At 42.4% G+C, this 25,672-nt stretch overlaps 1 protein-coding gene across 11 annotated transcripts in view; it reads right to left on the reverse strand.

Moving 5' to 3' along the window:
• Positions 1-3,372: 3,372 nt before the first annotated feature.
• Positions 3,373-25,672, reverse strand: part of Nfrkb (nuclear factor related to kappaB binding protein) — a 34,317-nt gene continuing 12,017 nt past the window's right edge. For 2 of the 11 annotated variants that reach the window (XM_048458691.3, XM_048458688.3), the window contains exons 9-26: positions 24,924-25,098; positions 24,426-24,531; positions 23,731-23,857; positions 23,408-23,473; positions 20,689-20,768; positions 20,544-20,587; positions 19,646-19,703; positions 18,953-19,127; positions 16,724-16,830; positions 15,214-15,337; positions 14,656-14,735; positions 14,300-14,517; positions 13,928-14,198; positions 13,126-13,338; positions 9,779-10,546; positions 5,612-5,718; positions 4,702-4,837; positions 3,373-4,589 (exon numbers count right to left, since the gene is read on the reverse strand). In XM_048458691.3, coding sequence (XP_048314648.1) covers positions 4,464-4,589; positions 4,702-4,837; positions 5,612-5,718; positions 9,779-10,546; positions 13,126-13,338; positions 13,928-14,198; positions 14,300-14,517; positions 14,656-14,735; positions 15,214-15,337; positions 16,724-16,830; positions 18,953-19,127; positions 19,646-19,703; positions 20,544-20,587; positions 20,689-20,768; positions 23,408-23,473; positions 23,731-23,857; positions 24,426-24,531; positions 24,924-25,098 — 2,981 coding nt within the window. In that variant the 3' untranslated portion in view covers positions 3,373-4,463. Of the gene's footprint in view, positions 4,590-4,701; positions 4,838-5,611; positions 5,719-9,778; positions 10,547-13,125; positions 13,339-13,927; positions 14,199-14,299; positions 14,518-14,655; positions 14,736-15,213; positions 15,338-16,723; positions 16,831-18,952; positions 19,128-19,645; positions 19,707-20,543; positions 20,591-20,688; positions 20,769-23,407; positions 23,474-23,730; positions 23,858-24,425; positions 24,532-24,923; positions 25,099-25,672 lie in introns of all 11 variants that reach the window. The other 9 variants (XM_048458690.3, XM_048458685.3, XM_085689769.2 and 6 more) reach the window with 6 other exon arrangements.

A 25,672-nucleotide genomic window follows, 5' to 3' on the forward strand; every position in this document is an offset into this window, starting at 1 on the left:
GTGCTGACTTTTGAAACATTCTCTAATAAGTCATACCAGAGTACTACCTTTTGGCCTTGATCAGAGACAAAATTAGGTGAAAGATGATTTTCTTCAAAGGAGCTAGTTTCAGTTTCAGCTGAGAACTGAAAGTCCTCTGATCCCTCAACATTATCCTATTGACGAACACTATATGGCAAGTCTCTAGCTCCTAGATACAGAGGGGAAAAATCAGATTATGAAAAGGCCTCCAATTTTAAAACAGCTAAAACCAAAGGGTAAGGATTTCGAATTTTTTTTTATATAGACTTGATACTGTACTATTGATTCTGGACATGTTGTTTTGTAGAATTTATTTTTTTTTAACTTTCCTCATCAGGTATTTATTAAACAGCCACTTCCCTAGCACTGAAACATTTGTAAGAATTAATGAGATATCCATCAAGGAATGGACAGTAAGAGAGAACTCCTGAGGCTATAATTAGGCAGTGTGATGTGTAGCAAGATTAAATAAAAACCCAGAGACAGATATTGAGTTCAACCTAAAGGTCAGAAAAGCGAAACAGCCAGTCACTGGTTCTTACCTCTACCTCAGTATGAAATGGCGATCCATCCTGCCTCCAGAAATCCTCAGAATGAGACTGTGTGAGAGTTGTCTCCTTCCGTTTTATATTTTATATTCCTCTCTAGTGGTGGGATTAAAGCCATGCACCACTACCACCTAGTTTCTACGGCAAACTTGTATGGCTATTAGGATTAAAGGTGTGTGTCACCACTGCCTGGTCTGTAAGCCTGACCACGGTGGCTGTTTTACTCTCTGATCTTCAGGCAAGCTTTATTTATTAAAATACAAATGAAGTATCACTATAGTGATGGACACTGTTAAGAAGTACAGAGGCTGACAGGGCAGTGGTGGCACACACCTTTAATCCCAACACTTGGGAGGCAGAGACAGGTGGTCAAAGCCAGCCCGGTCTACAAACTGAGTACCAATAAAGCCAGAAACCCTGTCTCAAAAACAAAACAAATAAACAAACAAAAACAGACACATGGGCCTAGAGAGATGGCTCAGCAGATAAGAACACTTAGTGTTTCTTCAGAGGACCCAGGATTGATTCCAAGCACCCATATGGCACTTCACTACTGTCTAGAACTCCAGCTCAAAGGGATGTTATCTTCTGACCTCCAGGGGCATCAGGCACGCATATGGTGCACATATATACATTGAGGCAAAACACCCACATACATAAAATTAAATCTGATAAAAAAAAGTACTATGCACAAACCACAGAGGAAGGAGCAGAGGAGAAATGGGGAGTTGGCTCTTTAGAAAAGGTACACCAGGTATGGGAAATAGTACATGCAAAGCCACAATAGAACATTAAGAACTAAACATATACATTAGTTTCTGTGTAAAAATGGCATCTGTGTTGGCTGAGATTGAAGGGCCTTCAAGACCAAGACACACTTTCACTGTGCAGCACTCTGATGCTGGGATGCACTACCTCAGTGGACCCGCACAGCCTCTGCAATTGAAGCATGTGATGTCCTCCTGAGGTTGGTCAGCAGAAGGTCAAAAAGCTATGAACTGGCAAAATCCATCAAAACTGTGACTGGAAAGTCTGGTGTCTTTCTCACATTTCATACCCCTATTTTTCATAAACACCTAAAAGAGAAACTTACTCAAGTTCTGTAAAGCCACATGTAGGGATTAGAATAATCTGAAAATATTAAGTGTTATAGAACTTTGGGCTCCCTTTTCCCTTGGTTTGCCAGTTGAGAGGAACCCAACCCATTCAGAAAGTATTTAAGGACTCATTCACTAGCAACAATAAAAAAAAAAATTGCTTTCCTCAGGTCTAGGTTGGAAAAGGAACTTATTTCCTGTTTTATTGTCATAAAAAAAGATTCGAGACGTCTTACATTGGCAGAACTAAGAAACAATATTCTTGGGGATTGATATACAACTATTAAATATAAAATACTAGAATTTATTTTTTGTATCTCTAACCAGTGATTTGAGATACCTTTATTGAAAGATCTTCCATGGCAAATATTCACCAGTGTTAAAAGTATGAGCCGCAAGGCTGGCAAGCACCTCCTGCTCTCCCAGACCAGAGCTCAGTTCCCAGCTCCCACATCTGGACTTCTTCTCCCACCAGTTCCCATACACACTCACACAAATACAGATACACATAGAGAAAATAAATCTTAAAGTACAAGTCAAACAGAATGCTTTTCACTAAATCCGGTCTTGGGTACATGGTCTGAGTAATTTTACCAATCTGTCCAACAGAAGCTCAGAGAATCAATGATGCCACTGTATTACAAGAGCTGTTCCCTGCAAAACTAGACTTTTGGGAAGTCAACCACACAAACTGGCATCATTAAATAAGTTTTAAATCTGTATTCGCTAGGATATACGATATATTTGCATGTACTAATCAGATAGGTAATCATATACCCTCAGTATATAAAAGTCTGGAGTAGATCTGAAGCCGAAGGCAAGACTGACTGACTTTTATGGGATTTGCTAAGGAAAATCAGAAGAGGTTTCAGCCAACAGTAAATATCTGACAGAGAGTATCTCCTACCTTCCCTTATTGTTGTCTGGGAACTATCACATCATTTTCTGTGTGAGTATGATACCCAAAAATATAAAACACACAAGTAATTTTTATTCCCCTCCCTATAGTCCTTCCACTTCTCATCATTTCAGTCAATTCCCACGCCATCAGGAGTGCGATTTCATCTCATCCTGTCGCCAGCAGTTTGAGAGCCAGGCTTCCCAACCAACTCTAATTACCCACCGATTTCACCAGGACACCTCAGTGAGTCTTCCTTGAGAGTACAGCACCCAAGGGACCTGACTTGGGAGGACCTAACTTTCTGCTCTAATGTAGCACCAGGTGGGTCTCTAGCCAGTTGAAGCAAGCCAAGTACAAGTGTGAAGTTCTAATCCTCCGCTCCTATGTCCAGAGAAGAGATTACACTACAGGCCCATGTGGCTCTAACATCACACTTTAGCAGCACTGGGAATCCAACCTGCTAGTTGGTGCTCTCTCCCCACTAAGTTACACCTCTAACACTGGGGCCTGACTTTGGATTTCAAGACCAGGTGCTCATCTTAGTTTCCTCTAATTCCCACTCAGATTTATATCTTCTCAATACTAAAGAGGATGACAATTCTAATTGTCAACATTGCTATAAGAACCAAATGAAATTGTAAAGTCATTCTGTAGCTAAAAGCACTCTAACCCTTTTCTGTTTCTCTGCAACTTTCTAAACAACCCAGTTTCAACCAACCCACTTACCACTTAAACCGGCCATTTCCATTCTATGTGGCCTCTGGCTCTACTTCCCCATAAAAGAAAACAATTAAAGGCCCAGAGATGAAAGATAAATTTTTAATAATTTGGATACTTTCACAGAGAGACAGGGAAGCCCTGTCCCTACAGAAAGGTGTTCCCACCCACCCCTGCACCACAGCAGGATACGGAAGGTGTGACCAGTGCACTAAGTATGTAGGACTTTAAAATCATCCTTCTGAGCTGTCTGCAGCTGGGAGTGGTTGAGAAGTGTGAAATGGTCAGGAATAAAAATTGCATACTCAGACTTCTCCTAACACTGCCCCACCTCCACCATTTCTCTATGTTCCAATCAGGTGGCCAGCTTCAAGGGTCTGGTTTGCAACTGCTGTTCTACAGCAGATAGCATCTCTGGGCTGTACACAAGTGCACTGTGAGAGCAGCAACTCGGCCAGCATCCCCTTCTCTCTCGTTCAACAGCTCTGAACTTCGTTTGTCAAGGACAATCCCACAAGTGAAGATACAGGGACGACCAAGACCCTGACACCCACCTTTAGTAAGCGGAACCAAACTAGTCTCACTTGACCTCAAGGCCTACATTCCCTACTAGGTAACCGTTCATTACCAAGTAAGCCACCAACCTGTTAAGATGCTCTCATTCTGGCCAAAGGAGTAAGGGTTCAGTTTAGGGGCACTAAAGCCCGCATTTCTATTTGATAAAAGATGCACAATAAGTGTTTTAAAAAAATAAGTTACACAAAATTTTCTCGACACAAAACTCATCTGGACAAGTCACCAAGAAGGTCGAAAACTAAAAAGTAAAATCCTCACACAGAATGAGGCTTATTCGCTGCTGGCCCACTCCCCAACTGGAAGGCCTGCTCCCTGCACATCCACCACTCAGGAGGTAAACTCTGGCTTTTGTGACTGTGACCTCCCATGACTTTGATGTTCTCTCCTCCTGGACTAGACAGAGCAGCCCTGAAACCCTAAAATGGAACCTTGTCAGGGCTTCATTCTGGAGTGTGGCTGCAGAACCTAGGCCACAGTTGGCATCACCCTCCACCACTCTGCCTCAAGTAGGAGAGCTCAGAGGAATGAAACAACTTCCCTGCTCCCTTTCTGTCAGCCAAGATGCATGAGGCCTGATCTCTTAAAGCTGCCTCTCTTTCTCAGTCACTGTTGTTCAGGTGCTTGTTTAGGAGAAGGAGCGGTGGTCACAACAACAGTGGAGACCGCTTTGGAGGAGCCAGAAGCTGTGCCCTGTTGGAGATGGGATGCGGGAACAGTCTGGATGCGCACCTGCGCACAAAGAGAGGAGATCTGGTCAGTGAACTGCAAGTAGGCACATCAATAAAGAAAAGCAAAGGAAACAGACAAGCTGAGATGGGCAAAAGTCAGCGTTAGACCTTACCTGTGTGGCCTGACCTTGTTGCTGAAGTTGCTGCAACTGCTGGGCAGTGAGGAAACTCACTGGCTTATTGCCAGCAATGAGCTTAGTACCTGCTGGCATGGTTGTGAGGATGATGTTGCGACCCAGCCCACTGAGACTGTGGAAGGGAAACAGAAGTAAGGTAGGACCACATTGCTCTGGCTCAGACTGAAGCTACATAAGGAATGAAGGACAATAAAAAGGCCTGGTGCTCATTAAAAACCTCAGCATTCTGAATTCAAATGGAATCTCAAACTAGGGCTACCTTTCTTCTAAACTTTTATACTTTCCGTGGCTGGAGCCTCCAGAGTAGTGGATAAAATACTCTAAACTCTATACTCTGCCCAGTAAGAGACAGGAACCATGAGTCCCTGGCAAAAAACTCTCCCAATTGGACACATGGGAACGAGAGCTGAGAGCACTGCAGAGAGTACAGGTGTGAGGCAGCCTCAGCAACCAGCAAGATCCCCGTCTCTTAGGAAAGAAAAAGGCCACCCCCACAACCCCAAACAGCTTCATCATGATTAAGAATGCTCAAATGACTGCATTAATCTTTATCCCTGCTTAAGTCAGGGCCAGAGAAAGTCAACATTCACCAAACTGTCTTAAGCTCAGGCTCAGCTTTTATCCAGCAACATCTTCCAACCATCCCACCCCAACACCCTGTCCCTCCCTCATTTTCTACCACTCAATATATCCCCGCTTTAGTACTCCTGTTGTATTCCTCCTACTCTACAATAGAAGCCAGGCACAGAATGGCGCTTTTATGTCTTAATCGTTGCATCCAAAAACAGTACTGGGGATTCGATGTGTATGACTGATGGAAATGTCAGGCATCAAGCACCTTCACAATCTGCAAAACTGCATTTGCTCTTCCACAAACAGCACTCACTTGGCTCCAAGGTTGCCTTTGATAATGGGGGCTGTAACGACACTCTTGCCCTTCATTGGCTGGCTAATCACAGAGAGAGGAACTGTGATCCGTGTAGGCAGCTTCCCCTACAAAGAAAACAATCAGCATTTGTGGGCTAGAAGGAGATACAGCAAACAGCTAGTTCCTACAGAGAAGACGCGAGAGCACTATAGACAGCTCCAATCCTCATTCCCCCAAGGGTTCCAATATGCCTGCAGTCAGAACCCCAGTAACTCCAATAAACTGGCTTAGACGTTAAGTTATATGTCTGTTTATCACGATGAGCTCAAGCTCTGAGTTTGCTTTAAGTCTCAGGAGACTCTGAACTTAGAAGTCTAGGGGGAATGAAACTTGAGACTTGGGTCTCTCTCTATACAGCCCAGGCTATACATCAATTCAGTCTTCCTGCCTCAGCTTCTCTAGTGCTAGGAATGCACCATACACTCAGCTAACAGACAGGGACTTTTGAACAGTGCTGGAAACTGTTACGTGTGTAATAGGAGTCTTTGGGGACAAAGGGTGCAATGTTATAGTTTAAGTATGAAATGTTCCCACAGGCTCATACACTGATTACTTTAGAAGATTGCAGACACTTTTAAGAGGTGAGTCTAGCTGGAGGAAGTAAGAGCAGTAGTGGTTACTCCTGGTTCTCACTGACACTTCCTCTCATGAGAGAAGCCTTAGACATGTTCGCTCCCACTATTATGATTTCCTGCTTCACCACTGGTCCAGAATCAACAGAGCTAAAGACTGGGACAGAGACTCTACGTCCATGACTCTAATGTTTCCCTAGTTTATGGCAGATATTTTGTCAGAGCAATAGAAAATCTGACTAATAAAGTGTATAATTCTTTAAAAATTTTTTTGATTAATTTTATGTGTGTGTTTTACCTACATGTATGTTTGTGAATTGCATGTGTACCTAATGCTAGTGGAAGTCAGAAGAGGACATTGAGTCCCCTGGAATTTGAGTTACGGATGGTAAAGAGTCACCATAAGGATGCTAGGTCCTCTGCAAAAACAAACGCTCTAACTACAGAGCCATCTCTCCAGCTCCTGGGTATAATTCTTTATATACTGCTGAATTTTTATGAACTTTTCTATCCAGATTCATGAAAGTTGTTGGTCTACGGCTTTGTTTTATTGTAATGTCTACATCTGGTTCTGGTATAAGGATGACACAAGACCTCACAGATGAATTAAATAACTCCACTGCCTCTACTTTTAGAAGAAAATTTAGACTATTGTTAAATTATTTCTTTCATAAATATTTGGTAGAAGCATCAGTGGAAACACTTTAACCAGTTACATTTCCTAAAGAAAGTATTAGCTCAGTTTATGAGAAACAAGTCAATTGAAATTATCCACTTCTTCCTTATGTGGCTTCTCATAGTTTATATCTCCATGGAAACAAACACTCCTCACTAAACCACAAAGTGTGTGTTCACGTGGCAGTCCCAGATTCTAAGCCTCTTGGATTGGTGAATCTATTTGTCTAAGTATCCATAGCACATAGTATAGTGCTGGACACGCAGAACTATATGGAGAGGAAGGACAGAGAACAGCATCCAAGTGGGATACAGGCACACAGGGGTGAGCAGCAGGACAATCTGATAAGAACAAGTCACACGTCTCCAGAAATAAGAGAGGTTAGTTAGGGGACACTAGCAATAAAATTAGCCAAGTGAAAAATAATCTAACTCCAAAGTTAGTAAAGGCCCAAGAAGAAAAATAAAAAAAAAAAAGAATGTATCTATGTAGGAATGCAGAAGTCAAAAATCCCACCTCACTGGAGGAAAGAAAAGTCACTATAGCACCTACTCTTAGGCTGCCTAGTTTTTGATGTCTGATTAGTAACAAAATTACCCACCCCACCCAGTACTGGTCTCCCACATGCTAAGCAGGTGTTCTACCACTGAGTCACACACCCAGCAGATAATTTATAACCATGTGTAAATCTTGCTTGTTTTTAAAAAATAGAAGAGATGGTTCAGAGGTCAAGAGCAGTAACTGTATTTTCAAAGGACCCAGGTTCAACTCCCAGCACCTACATAGCAACTCACAATTGTCTATAACTCCAGTGCCAGGGGATTTGACACCCTCACACAGACATACACGTAGGCAAACCACTAATGCACATAAAATAAAAATAAATTTAAAAAATACAAAAAAAATAACTGATAGAATGCTTTAAAAAAGGAAGGTGGGGAGACAACAATGGACATTTCCCATGAACAGGTTATTTGTAAGGAAATCAGAGACGGATACAAAGAAGCAGGTTCCATACTGACTCAATACAGTTGACTCACTATGTGTAGGCCATTAAAGAGCACTACAAGATAGCTGGAGATAGTGCCTTAAATGGATCTGCACATGGCTGTTCTCTGAAAAATGCAAGAAGATCTCACAGTGATCTATACTCTGAGCTTTGCATTAGGTCCTGCAAAACTATTTCAAATGACTAACAAACTATATTTTTTTCTTACACTTAAAATTTTGTGAAAATAAAGGCTAATATTTTTTCAAGCTGGAAAAAAGGCGGCACAGGTACAAAATCTTGAAACCATTAAAGAAAACACTGGTAGAAGTAATCAGAGAAAACTAAATACTCAGTTAAAAAGATGACAGACTCTGATTTCCCTCCCTGCTTCTTTATCCTTTGTGTATAGGAGGGCAACTGATTTTTTGGAGTTGATCTTGTATCCTGCCACATTACTAAAGGTGTTTATCAGCTGTAGGAGTTCTTTGGTAGAGTTTTTGGGGTCGCTCATGTATACTATCATATCGTCTGCAAATAACAAGAGTTTAACTTCTTCCTTTCCAATTCGAATCCCCCTGATCCCCTTATGTTGTTGTATTGTTATTGCTAGAACTTCTAGCACTATATTGAAGAGGTATGGGGAGAGTGGACAGCCTTGTCTTGTTCCTGATTTCAATGGAATGGCTTTGAGTTTCTCTCCGTTCAGTTTGATGTTAGCTGTCGGCTTGCTGTAAATAGCTTTTATTATATTTAGGTATGATCCTTGTATCCCCAATCTCTCCAACACCTTTATCATAAAGGGATGTTGGATTTTATCAAATGCTTTTTCAGCATCTAGAGCATTACTGTAGCACACTGGCAGCAGTGAAAACAGAGCCCTCAACAGAAGCTCTCCTGTGTATTATTAACATCACTAAACAGGGCTTGGTCAATATCTGAGTATGGCCTACAATGATCCCCAAGACATTCTTAACTAGGTGTATATACATGGAGTGCTCGGGGAAAGGACTGGAAGGATAAATACATTATTCATTAACCCTTGTAAGGACAAGAAAATTTTGTATTTTACCCTATACTTCTGACATTATTCTTTATATTTTAAGGATATATATGTGTATATGTACACACACACACACACATGCTACGCTTTTCTAAATTGTATTCCAAAAACAAACAACCCAAATCTATATCAAATTGAGTGATATGGACAGATCAGTTTCCTAGTTCTTAAGTGTCCTAAGGGACAGGGCCCAAACCTGAAGAACTTTTCCAGGCGGGCCTTGACTGTACACACCTGCAATTCCAACACTTGATTGATTGAGAGAAGAAAATCAACAAATGAGAAGTGAGAGTCAATACCAGCTTAGGCACATAACAAGTTCTAAGCCAGCCTGGATTATAGCAAAATTCTGTGTCCTGAATAGTTTTACCAACTTAATACAAGCTAGGGTCATCTGAAAGGAGGGAACCTCAATCAAGAAAAATGTCTCCAAAAATCCAGCTGTAGGGTATTTTCTTAATCAGTTCTTGATAGGGGAAGCCCTAACCCATTTTGGACAATGCCATCCTGGGCTGGTGGTCCTAGGGTATATAAAAAAGCAGGCTGAGCAAGCCATGAAGAACAAGTCAGTAAGCAGCAACTCTCCATGGCCTCTGCATCAGCTCCTGCCTACAGATTCCTGTCTTGCTTGAATTTCTGTCCTGACTTCCTTCAATGATAAACAGCAATATGGAAATAAAAGCTGAATAAACCCTTTCCTTCCCAACTTGCTTTTGGTCATAGTGTTTTATCAAAGCAACTGAAACCCTAACTAAGACACCCATCTCCTTCCAGAAAATAGTTTCCTGAGCAGAAGGCTAAAATCTTTACCATCAACAATACTCACAGACTGGGATGTGGACACAACTGTAGTGTTAACAGGGACCTGTCGCACCGTGGGGGCTCCAGTCCCAATGCTGATGGGGGTGCTCGTTGCCCCAGAAGCCACAGCCACAGTCTTAGATACAGTAGCATTTATACTGGGCAAGGACACCGTTGAAGAATGGACAGTTCCAGACCCACCAGCGACAGAGGCTCCTTGCTTTGCATGTGCTGCAACAGTAATAGTCTGGCCTGCTTTAGGAGGCATCACTCCCAGACCCTGCACAATGCGGATTGTGGCAGCAGGTTTTGCTTCTGAAGAGGCCACTGTGTTCTTTCCCTTCTGATCTGCCACACTCACACCAAGAGCAGGCATCAAACGAAAAGCTGGATTCGAGGTTTCTGTTGGCTTGAGATCAGGAGTTACTTTGACCACGGTAGTACCTGCTGGAGCTGATGAAGGAACACTAGCTGAAGGGGCCTTGGCAGGGCTGTCAGCTGCATGGACAGGGTTGGAAGTGACATGTAAGGTGGCGGAGATGCCTTTGCCTGCAGTGCCACTTCCCGTCCCAAAGAGATCCTGAGTCAATTTGACTGTGGTAACCTGAGACTTGGCCAATGTGGCCATCATGTCCGGAGTGATTCTCAAAACCGTCTGGCCCTTGGCGTCTGTGGTGATGGAAGAGGGTGGCAGGCGCAGTACATCCTTACCCTGGATACGGAAGTTAGTGGCTGTGAGAGGAATGCTGCTGCCTGTCTGGGGCTTCACACCAAGCTGCCCAGTGATTGATACCTGGACAGGGAAACATAGTATCAATGAAAAGATTCACAGTGCTAAACTGGTGTCATGGATTCAACTCATAGGCATATACTTCATGTATCTTTAACTTTTCATTTTCAAAAATGGTAAACACATACAAAAGTAAAGAAGAATATAACAAACCATATACCCTTTACCCAGCTTCAAATGTAATTACTTTGTCAATCTTATCTATCCTTTCCTGGCTTTGGCAAGGAATGGAAGAGATTGAGCTGGCATTTTGGCAGAGTTACCAGCGGTACAGGTAAGCTGGGAGTGAGACTTGCCCTCACAAAGGGTTCTAGAAAGTAAATCCAAGGCCTCACCACTAAATTACATCTACCAGCCCCATCCCACAAGAACTGGAATATTTTAAAGTAAATCAAGATACATTATTTTTTGAATGTGTGTGTGTCTGTGTGTGTGTGTATAACTTACTTAGCAAAGGATTTTGGGTTTTTTTATTTTCATTGTCTTGTTTTTTGGGTTTGTTTGTTTGAGACGGTTTCTCTGTGTATCCCCAGCTGTCCTGGAACTCACTCTGCAGACCAGGCTGGCCTCGGACTCAGAGAGCCACCTGCCTCTGCCCCCAAAAACTGGGATTAAAGGCATAAGACACCACCATACGGTGTAAAGGATTTTTTTTAAGCTAAAAATATTATTCACAATGCCATTACAATGGAGTAAGTACTGTCAGCACGTATCTGATCATCCCTGCCCCACACCACCCTCCAGTAACTCAAATCCATCTATTTACAGTTAGCCCACGTGTTTTGAGCACTAGCATGATGCACTAGCTCCAAGAAGGAGCTCTGGAGTCAGAATCACGGTACCCAACACGTTAACAGCCTGACCCTTTGGTCTACTCAGTGTCTCCCTCTTGGTAGCCCTTCTACTGGACCACTATCATAGAAAGCAAATTCGTATGATACTGGCCATCAGAAGAACAAAAACAAAAAAATCAAATCTGATTGTTTCATGATTTACCTGCACACAAAACTCTAGCCCAAATTCTATGTTGTCTTCAGAAGCAACATTTCTCTTTAAATTATTCATATTTACTTATTTCTGCTTCCTCACCTGACATTCCCTTTAACAATCCAGATCCTGGTCCCAGTCACAGCTGTTCAATGGCAACATACAGTGAATCTCATCCATACTTTACCACATCCCACACAGGTGCTGTCCAATTTTAAATCTGTATGTCCCAGATTCTCCATACGCCAACTTTATTCCCTCTCATTATATGATACCATTATACCTAACTATTCCATCCAGAGCCCACAGGAACACTTCTTTTAGACCCATATTCAAGCTACCAGCAAACCACACAAGCTACATTCCGTTCTTGCCACAACTAACAAGCACCCTCCATCCCTCTCACCCAGGCTGCTGCAGCTGCTCTATCGTCTCCTTGCTTTCATTCTTGTTCCCTAAAGATTAACTACAAACCAGATCCAGTACCAGATGAGTTCACAACCTGCCTGTGTTCACCGTCACATCAAAGCTTGACAGACTGTGACAAATGTCAACCTCACCAAATGCACTACTTGTGCACTAAGTTCCCTGTCACTCCACGAAAGTGCTCCTGATGTACCACACTCAATTTCCAGTCTACACACATAGTACTTTATCTCCAGGTCACCACATGGCACAACGACTTCATCCCCTTAAATGTCACTTCTTCAGAGAAGCTCCTTCCCATCATCACAGCTAAACTAACACATGATGTCCCATCCATCTTCCATCTTTACCCAAATCACCACTATTTTTTTTGGGGGGGGGGAAGTAATGATTTTTCAAGAAAGGATTTCTTTGTAGTTTTGGAGCCTTGTCCTGGTACTCGCTCTATAGAGCAGGGTGGCCTTGAACTCATGGACATCTATCTGTCTTTGCCTCCTGAGTGCTGGGATTAAAGGCATGAACCACCACCGCCTGGCTCGCTCTAGTGTTTCTTATTATCTCACACTGATCTAGTTATTCGTCGCCTATTCCTATGACATATGAGCTCCACAAAGGGGCTTGGTCTCTTTAACACAGCCTAAATTCCTCAAAGACAATACATACCTGTTAAATAAAAATGTTATTTTGTAATTGAGTGGATCTATTTCTTCATCTACCTACCCACAATGCCATGACAGACTGGCTAATGTCTATACAAAACACAGTGGGGTAAAGTCGACAAGAGGCACTGCTCTAGTACCAGGTGTCAACAGGCTTCACAAGTTTGAAAGTGCGAAGATCACAGTCAAGAAAAAAACAAAAGTTTATTCCACCTTTACAAGCGACAAACTAAAAACTCTGTAAAATATGCCATGGGAGCTAACTACATAACTAAGGAAGCTACCCCATAAATCCAAACTCCGGCTACCAAATATTGAAATACACAAAAAGAGATGAGCATAAAGGTTGCTTCTGGGGTGGAGGTGGGGCACTCACCTGATAAATCTCCAAACCATGAGTCAAAGGCAACAAAGCCCGATCCATAGGCACCCCGGCCGTTCAGGATCATCCCACACCACCAGTCCTTTGCTTTTAGCTTCAGGACACCACTCAGAGTCAGGTTCACATACCTGCTTGATGATGTTCTGTCCTGTGACATTCTGGATGACAGCTGTCGTGGAGGCACTTGGAGCAGAGTTCCCGGGAGAACTCATGGCTGGTTTGCTCACTGGGCTGACTGCAGCAGGGAGATTTGTCACTGTAAGCCCTGTCTGCCCAGGTCCAGGCCGCTGTACAGAGGCCGCTGCAGTTTGCCCCTTGACTGGAACAGTTGCCACAACTGCCTAGTTCAGGATGTGATGTCAAGAGACCAATTAGACACCAAAATGGAATCAGCAGTCATGCAAGGGCCCTGCACAACTCACTCAGAAAGTATTCTGAAAGTACCCTTGCTATCAGAGCCTGAAGCTCACCATGCCCTGGAATGTACACTGTATCTCCTATATTTGTATCATGTTCACAATGTTTTACATTTAACCTCTTATTTCATTTCCATATGCTGAAGACATTTTACATACAGGAAAAGAAAATGAGACAAAAATACGTGAATCTTTCAAACAAGTGATCAGTAGCATGGCTAAAGGCACACTGGAAATGTAGAAGCACAATTCTTCTTCTACAGGACCTTGATATGACAATGTAGTTCTTGTTTCTGACATGCAAAACAGAGTACCTAAAAGTACTTTTCCAAGCTTTGAACATTTCCCTTGCAACTTTGAACATTAAATGAGTTATTTCATTGAACTTCATCACTAAAACCAACAATATATGACTTCCAGGTCTTCCTCGAGCTCTACTTGTTTGAGTCATTGAGTAGCCCACTTCTAGGTCTATATAGTCCCTGAATCCCAGTGACATGCAGCATCCACTCACCTGGGGTACTACTTTGGTTTGTGTAGTAGTGACTGGCACACGAATCTGTGGTCCTGCTGGCATCTGTGGTAGTGTCTGTGCTGGCCCTACTGACTGCTGGGAAACAGCAGGAAGGCTGGGCTGGGCTACCACCCGAACCTGGGGCAGTCCAGCTGAGCTAGAGTGGCTTACAACCCGAGCAGTGGCCTGAGAACTGGGTGGAGTCTGGATGGAAGCTGGGGAAAGCATCGTTCCTAGCTGTGGCATTGTTGGTGAGGACACCAGAAGAACACTATATGAAAAATCAAGGGGGAGAAAACAACACAAAAACTCAGGACATGCATACAGAAAGACTCTAGAGGGAAAGAGCAAGAGAAGGAACATAGTACTTACCCTGAGCTTGACTTAGCTGGCTCAGAGATAGTGGTAGAGCCACCTTTGCTCACTGCTGATACAGGTGGAGGAGATATCGGGGTGGTGGGCAGTGCTGGTGTGGTGGGGGTTACAGGTGTAACTGGGGTAGGTGGCATGCTGGAGTCACTGAGGCTCATCTGGCTTTGCTCAGAAGGGCCACTAAGACCCTTCATGGAGCTCTCCTTATTACTGGACTTCTAGAAAAGAAAAAGGGTCTACCTCAGGCATCATGAAGGCTCCTGATACACTCACTGGGTCAGGTAAAAGCCGAGTGTCTCTGCTGGCATGCCTCATTTCAGAACCTTTAACGTAAACGCCCTCACGAGGTAACTTACCACCTTGGATGGTGGCTTGGGTTTTTGCTGAAGAGCTTTTCTGGCTTTAGCTGCTGCTGCTTGAGCTTGATGGATCCGTTCTATAAAGAAGAACTTATACAGTTTAGGAAATTTGGCCTTAGCATGCTTAATGAGAAGATCTTTGCTAAAAACGAAGGCCTCTCCAAATAAAAATTGTAATCCCACTTCTCAGGAGCCTGAGGCAGGGAAACGGTAAAGTCAAGGCCAGCCTGTTAGCAGGCTAGACTCTGTCTCAAAGCAAAGCAAACAAAACAAAAAGCTGGACTTGACTATGCACAATTGTAAGTCCAGAACTGAGGAAACAAAGACAGAATCAACTCAAGTTCAAAGCCAACTTGCCCAAACAGCAAGTTCCACATCAACTTGGCTATATAGCAAGATCCTGTCACAAAAACAAAGTAAGACAACCCAAAGCCTTGTTGGTGGACTGGATTCTGCCTCCATAATCCTATCCTAACTGAATGCTACCAGAGTAACAGATCTGGAACAGAAGACAGAGGCCCTGAATCTAGTCAGAACTCTGAAGGGCTCACATACCAAATTCTTCCTCGCTCCGGTCACGATGCAGGTAGATCCACAGCTTTCGTCCAATGTCATATTTCACACAAGGGTCTTTTTCATAATGTAGTCGATCCAGTGCGCCACTCACTACAGTGTTCACCTACGAACAGAGCAAAAGGAGACATAGGGAAAGTCAACCAAGACAATAAAAGTTATTTGGACTCCCAGGAAAAACTAGCAGATGTAAGTCACAGAATAACAAACTAGATCCCAACCTAGTTCTGTCCTTTCACTGGCTCACTTTGAAAGGAATGGTGTACAGCTAAGATACTAATTGTCTTCACTGTAATGCATCCTGTGAACTAATTAACTGTAGAAACTTTTCCTTTATTACAAGAAGGCTGGAGAGATAGATCAGCAGTTAAGAGCACTGCTGTTCTTGGTTCCCAGCACTCATATCAGGTGGCTCAACCAATGATAACTCCAGCTCCAAGGGATCCAATGCCCTCTGCTGGCCTTCACGGTCACCTCCACTCACATGGCATGTGTTAATATAGACACACATACACAGAAATAAAATTTTTTAAAATATATCTTTAAAAAAAAATACAGTTGTGAATTACCATATGGACACTGGGAATCAAACCTGTGTCTTCTGGAAGAACACTGTTCTTAACCATTAAGTCATTTCTCTACCCACTTGGTCACAGTATTCTTATTGGATTATTTTATTGTTCTTACTATATGTATGATATGAATATAGTCAAACATTTGCCATCGTACATATGTGGCGGTCGGAAGACAACTTTCAGGGCTGCTGCTCACCATCTATCTACCTTGTTGAGACACAATCTCTTGTTGTTTCTAACACACTGTGTATTCTAGGCTAGCTAGTCCAGAGAAAAGGTGAGTCTCTCTTGCCTGATTCCACCCTTACTTTAGAGATGCTGGGATTAAAGATCTGTCACCTCATCCAGCTTCACATAGACTCCGCAGAGTGAAGTTAGGTCATCAGGCTTGCACAGCAAGTGTCTTTGCCCACTGAAAAATCTCCCCGGCCCATTGATTTTTGAGGCAGGAGTCTTACTATGTTATCTAGGCTTCAAATTCAAAATCGTCCTGCTTCAGCCACCCAAGGTAGCTGGTATTTATTATAGGTACATGTCATTATGCCTAGACAGCTTTTATTCATTTGATTTTATTTTTTGTTTTGTTCTGCTTTTTTGTTTGTTTTTGATACAAAGTTTCTCTGTGTAGTTCTGGCTGTCCTAGAACCCATTCTGTACACCAGTCTGGCTTCAAACTCAAGAGATCCACCTGTCTCTGCTTCCCAGGTGCTAAGATTAGATGACTTATTCATTTTTTTAAAGATTTTATGTTGGAGGAAGCACATACAGCTCCTGATGTTTGGTACAAGACTCCGGGTTCAACCTTGGTAGCACAAGGGGTAAAAAAAAAAAAGCGTAACTTACATTTTCTAATAGTTTTTCTCAAATACATTCTGAAATGAAGCCAAAAAAGAAAAAAAACTATTTCACTAACTCACCTGAGTGCTGGTGACATCTGGAGCAAGAAACTGAGAGTCCTTGAGCAGTTCGCAGATCTCTGCTCGAGTGCCTTCTCCATTAGGCAGCCGAGCTGCAGCATCCCGAACTGGTATCAGAAAATGCAAAATCCAGGGGTCAAGCAAAGCTTCCAGTGAATACGACATTTCCTGACCTGTTCTGGTGGGACTGAGCTCCCTAAAATGAGGTCTCTGAGCCTCATCTACCAGGCTAAGGCACACTGCCCTCTAGTGGCTGTAAACACTGCATGAATTTACACTTTTAACATACCTACAGGCAAAAATCAGGTCCATGAATACCTTAGAACTGAGTGAAGTGGTTCTCATCTCCAAATAGGACATGACACCCACCCCTCACCAAGGCTCAGGGAATGTCATGAAAAAGTGGGTGGAAAGATTTTAAGAGACAGAGGTTAGGGAGGATTACAGGAAATAGCACCTTTTGGACATGGAGGGAGTTAAACTCATGAACTCTCGAAAGCTGTGGTCACTGCACAAGACCTGCACAAGATCTACCTAGTCAAAGCTACAGGCAGTCAGGGCAGCCAGTGGAGATAAAGTCAGTTTTCTTTGAAGGACGGACAGGTTACCCATGCTACATGAAGTCCTACACCCATACCACACATACATGCAGATGACAAATGAACTCATCAGTAGGACACGCACATATATAATATACATTTTTAGTGAAAACATAAAGTTGGGAGGGCATCTGAGGTAAGGGACCAGAAAGGTGTTGGAGGAGGGAGTAAGGGGTGAGTTAGAGAAAAATAAAATGAATTCATGTATATATAGGATAAAAGATTAAGTAGTTCTATAAACTTGATTCTAAAAAAGTATTTAACACTTCCTTCAATTATCAACGAACATTATAAATCACATATTGATATTACTGTACTGTTACAACAGAAATAAAATACTTTTTATGTTACAGGTATTGAAGATAACAATTCAAAACACTTACATTCACCCCATTGGAAGCTAGAAAATTTGAAACATCTGCTACTGGGTCATATCATTCAATATCATAACCAAAACTGTTTTGTATTTAAATTTGTTTTAACGTCTTAATAATTACTAAAATATGACTGGCTTCTTCTGCAACTCCAAGTATTTCAAAAATTTAAATGCAGCTGGGTTGGGGAGGCACATGTCTTTAATCCCAGGAGAGGCAGAGGCAGAGAGATCTCTGAGTTTGAAGCCAACCTCATCTACAAAGTTCTGGGATAGCTAAGACTGCATAGAGAAACCCTGTCTCAAAAAAAGGGGGGGGGGATTTAAATGCATAATTCTAACTCTAGGAAGGAGTTCAGAGGTCTCATTAGACTAACAACAGGACTCATAACACAAAGAATTCTTTTTTTATTTTTTTTAAAGATTTATTTATTTATTTATTTATTATGTATACAGTATTCTTAGTATTCTGCATATATGCCTGCACACCAGAAGAGGGCACCAGATCTCATTATGGATGGTTGTGAGCCACCATGTGGTTGCTGGGAATTGAACTCAGGACCTTTGGAAGAACAAGCAGTGCTCTTAACCACTGAGCCATCTCTCCAGCCCTTTTTTTTTTAAAAAAAAAAAAAAAAAAGATTTATTTATTTTTATGTGCACTAGTATTTTGCCTGCATGGATGTCTGTATGAAGATGCCAGATCCTCTAGAGCTGGAATTACAGACAGTTGGGACCTACCATGTGGTTGCTGGGAATTGAACTCAGGACCTCTGGAAGAGCAGTCAGTTCTCTTAACTGCTGAGCCATGTCTACAGGCCCTCTTATTTTTTGAGACAATATCACTAAGTGGCTTTAAACTCACTATGTGGTGTAGGCAGTCTTTAAATTCACAATAGTCCTCTAATCTCAGTATCCTAAGTACTGGGGTTACAGGCATGTGTCCTCTCTCAGGGGAAAAAAAAACAAACCCTCTTTAATGAAGCAGAGTGCTATACCTGATGTAACTATCAGCTTGTGAGCTGAGTTCATCAAGATGAACATGGCTTCAAAAAGAAGTATCAGTTCCTGGCATCCATCTCCCAGCACAAAATCTACCCTGCCATCTCTTAGATTTGAAAACTTATGAGACTGATCCTCAATGGCTGGAGTGTGCGAGGGATTAAGGTTTGGTACAGGAAATATAGACTTCATCTGAGGAAAGTTCTGGGGTAAAAATAAGAAATTTCTAGTAATAAAGGCATGCATGCCACATACCAAGAGACAGAATGGTGACATAGGCAGGTCGGTCAGAACGCAGCAGGGAATGTTCACGAGCCTTGTTGAGGGAGGTCTCCTTGTCAAACACACCCTTCACTGGCCCCACCACAGACTCAAAGCCATGCATGCGAAAGGTAAATGCCTTATGAGGTTGGCTATACCTGTAACGCTCCTACCAAGAAAAAAGTCAGAAAGTTACCATGTCCCAATTAGTGGAGTTCTTTCTAGCACTCCCTTAAAATAAATGGATCAAATGAGATGTTACAATAAGGAGGAAACAAGCAAAGAACTACGACCCAACCACAGTGGGAAAAAAGACAGTCCTCACAACTGGTCTTCCTAGGAAAAGGAAGTAAAATGCATTCTGCTACCTGGAAAAAAAATGTTTCTTTCCCGCCAGGTAGTGGTGGTGCACACCTTTAATCCCAACTCTTGGGAGGCAGAGGCAGGCCAGCCTGGTCTATAAGAACTAATTCCAGGACAGGCTTCAAAGCTACAGAGAAACCTGTCTCCAAAAACCTAATAATAATAATAATAATAATAATAATAATAATAATAATATTTCTTTCCTGTTTACCAAGTCAGTTCTATCCCAACAAGTAAACTCAACTATCTAAGCTGAAGGACGTGAACATCCAAGGGGCTGATATCAAGGAAAACTCGGGCTCAGTGCTTCTGAAGAGAGCTTACCTGCTCTTGAAACACGCGTTTCTCTTCTCCTGTGCTAGGCCGCACTACATAGTCAGTTCTTCTGGAACATAAAGAATTCTACATCATCTCTGAGAGCAAGGGGTCATGAACCATTCCCTTAGCTACATGGGAAAATGTCCCTTCAAAAGTACTCGTCCTATTCAGTCTACTCTCCAGTTCTTACCATAGAAGTCTTGTTGATATTTCCCATGCTACCCCATTCTTGGGATCCTCAAGTGTTTGGAATAAACAGAAAGAGGATGGCATCTTTACCTACTGTTTTCAGTATTGCTAAAAAGTCAGTTGAATGACAAAATGTCATTCTTGGTAGAACAAAGCACTTCAAGTATATGTGATGACAAGAGTGCTATTTCTGCCTTCCAAAGAAGTTGAGTTCTAAACCCCCACTATGTGAACGTAAGCACGCATGTAAAGGCTACAGTAAGGACGGGCCTCTGAACTCCAGTTTAAACAGGCAGGAATCAGGAACATGAGACGACTTAGCATGAAGAGCACTACTAGAAGGCAAAGGATCTGAACTCTAGTCAGGGTCCAGATATCACCTTTAGCAAGTCACTCAACTTCATGGATTTCTTTTTACAGGTAAAATGAGGAACTTGAATTAAATTAATTATTCTGAAGTAGAAACCAGGAAGGGTACACACAGAAACTGCCCATCTACAAGGCAGATCATCTTTAGACTACCGTGGTCAGGAACCATTCTTACTAAGAAGCGTCTATGTCCTCCTCAAGTAAGTTGAGGCATATGAGTCCATGGACTTCTAGGGTCTTCCAGTCCACTACAACTCAAACACACTAAAGCAGCCAGCAGATCCACAGCAATAATGGTAAAAGTCATGGCTTCATGGGAAACTACCCACCGTAAGAATATACTCACACTCGAGGAACAGGTGTCATGGCATCTGAGCTGTCTTCATTTTCCTGCTGAAGAAAGAGAAAACATTAATCGGTAAATGAACTAGACAATTTTTACTAACTTAAACGCTCTAAACACCCACGTACTGAAAAAGTAAGAGACGTACCTTACAGAAGATCTGGTCTTTGGTTTCTAACCACAGGTGGAAGAGGGCAGCTAATTCCTTTTCATTATCTTGAGACTGAACTGTGGGGGTGTGGGTACACACAAAAAGTAAGAAATTTAAAGTATTATTCAGAATCCTGCTTTCTCTTCACCAGCTCTATCCATGCTAGAAAGAGAACATGTCAGAATCTATCACTGGTCCTTACCACATGTTCATGCCACTACCCTCAGTGCCTGGATTACTATCCCAGGATGTCACTGGTTCAGATCTTTTGAATAAGCATTTACAGAGTAGTCACTGTGCACCAGGCACCTGGATGAAGTTGAGACTTTTTTCTTGGTAGGAGTGTTACAGGTATAGCCAACCTCACAAGGCATTTACCTTTCGCATGCATAGCTTTGAGTCTATGGTGGGGCCAGTGAGGGGTGTGAACATGGATTAATATAAATGGGGTGATTTAAGTTAAAAGAGCAGTTAGAAATAAGCCTAAGCTATAGGTCAAGCTTCCATAATTAATAAGAAGACTCCATGTCATTATTTGGGAGCTGGCAAGCAGGACAGCAAAAGACTCATTACAGAGTAATGAGTTCATATAAAAATCAATCCTACAAGAAGTAAATGTCATATGGATGCTACAGAACTTTACATGAGGGAAGGATCCTATTCTTGTAGGTGAGAAAATGTACTCTTCACACTGGCAGAGCAGTAAGAATACTTGAGGTAAGAAGAAGCTTAACTCTGTGACCGCCTAGAAAGACTGAATTCTGTTACCTCTTCTTAAATTCTTAAGTCACAGCATATGCAAACCCCAAAACGGAGTAAAGACTTGATTGCAAGGCTTTAGCTTGTAAGAAAACATTTGGAAAGGCCCTACAGCCTTAATCTTGGTGAGATTCTTTATATGACATCAAAAGCAAAGGCAACAATAATGAAAAACACAAGTGGGATTGCTTCAACTCAAAAACTATGTACAGTAGAGAAAACACCAGAAAGAAAAAGGCAACCTATAGAATGGAAGAAAATATTTATAATCTACCTATGAGCTAAGAAGTTAACCGAGCTGGGTGTGATGGTGCACACCCTTAATCCTAGCACATGGGTGACAGAGCCAGTTCCAGGACAGTCAGGGTTACACCAAGAAATTTGCCTAAAAATAAACAAACAAACAAACAAAAAAAACAAGGGGATGACTTAGTAGTTAAAAGCACTTGCTGCTCTCCCAGAGGACCCAGGGTTCCAGCCTCAGCACCTACACAACAGCTCACAACTGTCCGTAGCTCCAGTTCCAAGAGATTCAATGCTTCTTCTGACATTCTTGGGCACCAAGCACATTTACAGTGCACCGACATACATGCAAGCAAAACACCCACACATAAAACAATAAAGAGTAGTTTGCCAGGCAGTGGTATAACATGTCTTTAATCCCAATATTTGGAAGGCAGAGCCAGGGGCCAATTCCTCCAAGTGGAGACCAGCCTGTTAACCGAGTAAGTTCCAGGACAGCCAGAACTACACAGAGAAACCCTGTCTTGAAAAACTAAAACCAAAACAAAAAAGTTAATCAAAATTTATAAAGAACTTCTACAAACTGATTGCAAAAATATAATAACCTTACTTACAAAAATAGATCAAGATCTAGACATCTTGCCAAATGACAGTTCACAACAGCCCAAAGAAAGTACAGGAAAGGGACTCAGTATCTTTAACCACAGAGAAAATCAAAACCACTAACAGAAGCTACTATTTAAAAAGAAAAAAAAGACCAAAAAGTATTAGTGAGACCAGTATGGTGGTAGACCTAAACTCCAAGCAGGAGGCAGACTTCTGTGTGCCTAAAACAGGTTGGTCTGCAAGGGGAGTTCCAAGGCCAGTTAGAACTATACAGAAAGAGCCTGTCTCCAAAAAGAAAAAAGTGCTGGCAGAGATGTGAAGAGAACCCTTGTACACAGCTAGTGAGAGTGTGAACCGGTATAGCCACCATGCAACAGTGTGACGGCTCCTAAAAAATTTAGAAAAATGCCCTATGGTCCAGCAATATCACTTCTTACCAAAAGAAAACTGAAATCAAGATCTCACAAAGTCCTGTCACCCTTGCAATTCCGGTACTTGGGAGCCAGAGGCAGGAGGATCAGTTCAAGGTCATCTTAGCTACATAGTTAAGTTAAAAGGTCAGTCTAATATAGATGGTCCTGCCCTTAAAAATAAAAACAAAAAGATCTCAGTGATCTGCACTCTGAGCTTTGCATCATGCCCAACTATCATAATCAATCACGAACTATCCAATCTCTATTCTTCTAGTGAGGTATCTGATGACAGCCAGAAAAATCAGTGAAGAGCAGACAGAGGATGCCACAGTAGGTAGGAAATAAAAACTACCACGGGCCATCACAGCTCTCACTGGTCAGTTTCACACTCCGTCTCCAAACTCTCCTTCCTTCTGACTTACAACAGACATGAGCTCCCTGTTGTGGAGCCGCTAGCCACTTTCCTTCTACCACTACAAGAAATGTGGCACCTCCTCAGAAATTCTATGACACATTTCCCCTTCTCTCTTGAATTTCCAAACCCTTCCTTTCTGATATTCTTCCCATCACTGACTGCTTTCTCTCATTAAAAAAAAAAGAAAGAAAGAGAGAGAGAGAGAGAGAGAGAGAGAGAGAGAGAGAGAGAGAGAGAGAGAGAAGGGGAAAAAAGTCTCTTAGGGGCTTATAATACTTACCAAGTAATTTCCACTGCTGGGTTTTCTCTTTGAATTCAACAAATGGAGAGAAACTAGAAGGAACTGCTGCAAGAAATGGAGCACATGAACAAGACATACATCAAGGTAAGTATACAAGTAAGACAGTGTTAGCCTCAGAGTGGTCTTCACCCTTGAGCTCTTGGAGAGCTTCTGAGTTTTTGTTCTTTTTCTGGTGTGTCGAGAAAGGGTGTGTCTGATGCAAATGTACTATTGTACAAATGAGCAGCTACAGTTCACTGCAAGGATTAATTCTTTAGACAAAAGAGGGAAAACATGATGAACCGCCACAGAAAAGATCTCACCTCGGCTTTCTCCGGCAAGATACTGCAGAGCAGGCAACACTAACTCAGCCCAGTTGGGGGCGGCAGAGAACCAGCTGTTGAGGGAGCTGGCTGGAGAAGACTGCCAGTCCAAAACTCGATCCTCCAGCTGAGGGAGAGGGAAAGAAACAACCTTTTACACCAACAATCCCAGGATGTGTCAGAGCAGCATGGCATGTATATCATTTGCCAAATTTCCAATGTAAGCTAACTGAAATGATGTAGGAGGAATCCAGCTGAGCTCTTCTTCCCAACAGTGCTAGTCAGTTTGTCAAGGTGACACAAGCTAGTCCTCTGGGGAGAAAGCACCTTCCTTGAGAGATAGCCTCCATCTGACTTCAGTGGGCAAGTCTGTGAGGCATTCTCTTGATTAATAACTGATGTGGGAGGTCCCAGCCCATTATGGATAGCACCACACCTGGGCAGGTGGTCCTAGGTAATACAGGCAGAAAGCTGAGTAAGCCATGGGAAGCAAGCCAGTAAGTAGCATTCCTCCTCGTAACTACCTTGACTTCCCTTACTGATGGACTGGACTGTATGCTGAAATAAAGCCCTTTCTCTTCGAGTTGCTTAGTCCATGATCTTAACCACAGCCACAGAAAGTAACCAGAAGCAGAAGCTAGAGAACACTCAAGAGTGTAGCAATTGCAAAACTTGAACACCTCTTAAACTCTTACCACAGGAAGGCTAGCTTGACCCTCCAGCAAGATTTCTAACAGAAGAGAGAAAAAACTGGAAAATAGCTCATTGATCCCGAGGCAAGGCTTGATGTCTTCCAGGGGCCTAACAAGGAGGGAAGAAAATGTAAGTATTTGATGTCTGGGCCCCACACAGTAGAAGGGGAGCACCAACTATTCCAATCTGTCCTCTGACTTTCACATATATAACATGGGCATGAGCACGACACGCGCCCCCCCCCCCCACACACTGTTGCAAAGTGTTTGTTTTTTTTTTCTTCTCCAATGTAGGAAAAATCAAAATGACCAAGAATATATGCCAAATTGGTTCAGGTCCTCTGAGCCTCCTTATAAGAAAAAGAAAACATGGTGCATTTTCCCAGCAAGATCCTGGGGCTCAGCACACACAGTCAGCTCACACAAGTCCCAAGCCTAGACACAGTCTGTACTTAACTCCCTCCTGCCCAGCAGAGCCAGTTATCTCTGTGGCCCACTCACTCTTCCTTGATAGACGATATTGCCAGTGGAGAGGGGGCCTGTGAGAGAGCTGGGACCCCTTCAGTATTGCTTAGAGGTTCAGCCAAATCTTCTGCCTCCGATTTAATCAATTTTATTTTTTTCTTCTTTTCTTTTTCCTTCACCTTTTTTTTAAGAACAGCCAAATCATATAAGGCTAGGAAGGGGGGGAAAAAAACACAACTCATAAAACTGCATTATGAAGTGAAAAGTCTTTATCTGCATTTGCTTTCTCAAAGCCTGTCAAAGACTCAATAATAAGACACTTAGATTTTTTTGAAAACCAAGCTCACTACATGACTTATAATTTAATTTTAACACCTAATGATATGCTGATTTGGTCTGATTTTATTTTATTCGCGTATTCATATGTATGGTACATGTGCACGTATATGCATGTCCATGTGTAGTGGCGTATGTATGTGTACATGAAGGCTAGAAGTTGACATGGAACATCTTCAATCACTCTCCACTTTGATTACAGAAACAGGGTCTTTCTAACCTACCTAGTCGACTTGCCCAGGAGATCCCCTCTTGGCTTCCATACTGGAGTCACAGCAGGCTGTGATACTTAGCCAGCTTTTACATGGGTGCTAGGATACAAACTTAGGTCCTCACACTCGCACAGCCAAGTACTGTATCCACTGAGCCCTCTCCCCACACCCTGCTGTGCTAATTTTACATTCAGAGGGCAATTACAAAACAAAGGTGGTCAGCATAAAAAAAGTTAT

This window comes from Myodes glareolus, chromosome 4 (assembly GCF_982192425.1).
Source record: "Myodes glareolus chromosome 4, mMyoGla1.1, whole genome shotgun sequence".
Taxonomy (NCBI): Eukaryota; Metazoa; Chordata; class Mammalia; order Rodentia; family Cricetidae; genus Myodes; species Myodes glareolus.